The sequence below is a fragment of the Geospiza fortis genome, unplaced genomic scaffold, assembly GCF_000277835.1.
Source record: "Geospiza fortis unplaced genomic scaffold, GeoFor_1.0 scaffold355, whole genome shotgun sequence".
NCBI classification, from domain to species: domain Eukaryota; kingdom Metazoa; phylum Chordata; class Aves; order Passeriformes; family Thraupidae; genus Geospiza; species Geospiza fortis.
In genome coordinates this window covers 59,659-61,479 of record NW_005054714.1, presented here as the reverse complement: position 1 = coordinate 61,479, position 1,821 = coordinate 59,659, and the positions used below count along the sequence as shown (strand labels likewise).

At 52.4% G+C, this 1,821-nt stretch overlaps 1 protein-coding gene across 1 annotated transcript in view; it reads left to right on the top strand.

Annotated features, from left to right (window-relative positions):
- The window catches only part of LOC102031693 (angiopoietin-4-like), a gene marked incomplete at its 5' end in the record, with an annotated part of 19,538 nt that overhangs the window by 11,367 nt on the left and 6,350 nt on the right, over positions 1–1,821 (top strand). The window contains one exon of the mRNA XM_031065239.1: positions 839–1,047. Coding sequence (XP_030921099.1) covers positions 839–1,047 — 209 coding nt within the window. The remainder of the gene's footprint in view (positions 1–838; positions 1,048–1,821) is intronic.

Genomic DNA, 1,821 nt, shown 5'->3' with positions numbered 1-1,821 from the left:
TGGATCCGGAGCCCCCTGGAATCCGCGGGGCGGGGGATTTCCCCGGCCGCTCCCAGCTCCAGAGGGGTCGGACGGGATCGGGAGCGCGGCTGGGACCGGGAAATCCCAAAAAAATCCCAGGATGGTTTGGGTGGGAAGGGATCTTGAGGATCGCAGGGTGATCCAACCCTTCCTTGGACATCCCCAGGGATTCAGGGGTTCTCTGGATGCAGGAATTCATTCCCAAGATCCCAAAATCCCAAAATCCCCAAATCCCAAAATCCCGACCCTCTGGCCATGGCGGGAGCCATTCCCTGTCCTGCCATTCCAGGCCCTTTTCCCAAATCCCTCTCCAGCTCTCCTGGATTGGATCCATCCCTATCCCGATTCTTCCTTGAGAAGGAATTTTGGGATCCAGGGGCTTCTCTGGGAATTGGGGACTCCAGGAAGGGTCTCCCTTCCCTTTTCCATCCCTGAATTCCATAAAAATCCCTCGGGATGGATCCTGAGTGTCCTGGATCCCAGAATCCCGGAATGGTTTGGGATGGGATCCATGGACCTTCAATCCCATCCCAGGGTGATCCAACATTTCTTTGGACATTCCCAGGGATCCAGGGATTCTCTGGGAATTCCAGCCCAGCCAGGAATCCCTTCCCAAGATCCCACCATCCCAATCTCCTCTTTCCCAGCGGGAAGCCATTCCCTGCCTCCTGCCCCTCCATCCCTTTCCCCCAAATCCCAAATCCCAGCTCTCCCGCACAACTCCAGCGATTCAAATCCCGCTTTTGGCCCATGGGTCTGCCTGGAACTCTCCAGATTTTCCCTGGATTTTTCCCCGTTTCCTGTCCTCTCCCGCCAGGGGGTGGCTGGACCGTCATCCAGAGGCGCCAGGACGGATCCGTGGATTTCAACCGGACCTGGAACGAGTACAAGGAAGGATTTGGGGACCTCAACGGGGAATTCTGGCTGGGCAACGACAACATCCACAGGATGACCAGCCAAGGGGATTATTCCCTACGGATCGACCTGGAAGACTGGAATAACAAACACAAACACGCCTTCTACCAGGTCTTCAGGTAAAACCTGGGATTTCAAACCCTCAGGCAGCGGGAATTCTGTCCAGGGAGGTTTCCCGGTCTCTCCTTCCCTTCCCGCCTGGATTTCATCCCCAATTTGGGGTGAAAGTTGGGATGGAGTTGGATGTGAGTCGGGGAGTGTGTGGTGTCACCCGGCCGTGCCCGAATTCCAAATCCATGGAGAAAGGAGGTGTAGGATCCCGTGGATAATCCCTGGCCTCTCCCCATTTTTTTTTTTGGCCTCAATTATTGAGCTCTGTGCCCAAAAATCAAAAGGGTTTTGAGGAATTTCTCCTAAAATTCCTCAACATTCCTCAAAGGGACTCAAAATTTTTCCCGGTTTGGAATTTTGTCATCTCCACTCAATTATTTCCTGGAATCCTTTGGAATTTCCAGTCCTTCCCCTCATCCCGTGTTTTATTTTTCCAACTGCATCGGCCACATCCCGGATTACCCCAGAGCGACCAGGAGCGTCTGGATTGTCCCGGAGGATCCCATTCCCCGTTTCTCCTGGAAATGCTCCTGGCTCCTAAAATCCTGGAATGTTTTGGGTGGGAAGGGACATTTCCAACCTCGTCCCGAAATTCCCAGATTCCCCGACCACAGAAGGAAATAAAATACCCCAGGTTGGAAAACGAAAATTCCGACAGAATTCGGACCATCCCAAGGGAAAAATTCCTTTGTTTTTCCCCCAGCAGTATTGAGGACGAGGAAAATTCAGAATTCAGAAAATTCAGAAAATTCAGAAAATTCAGAATATTCAGAA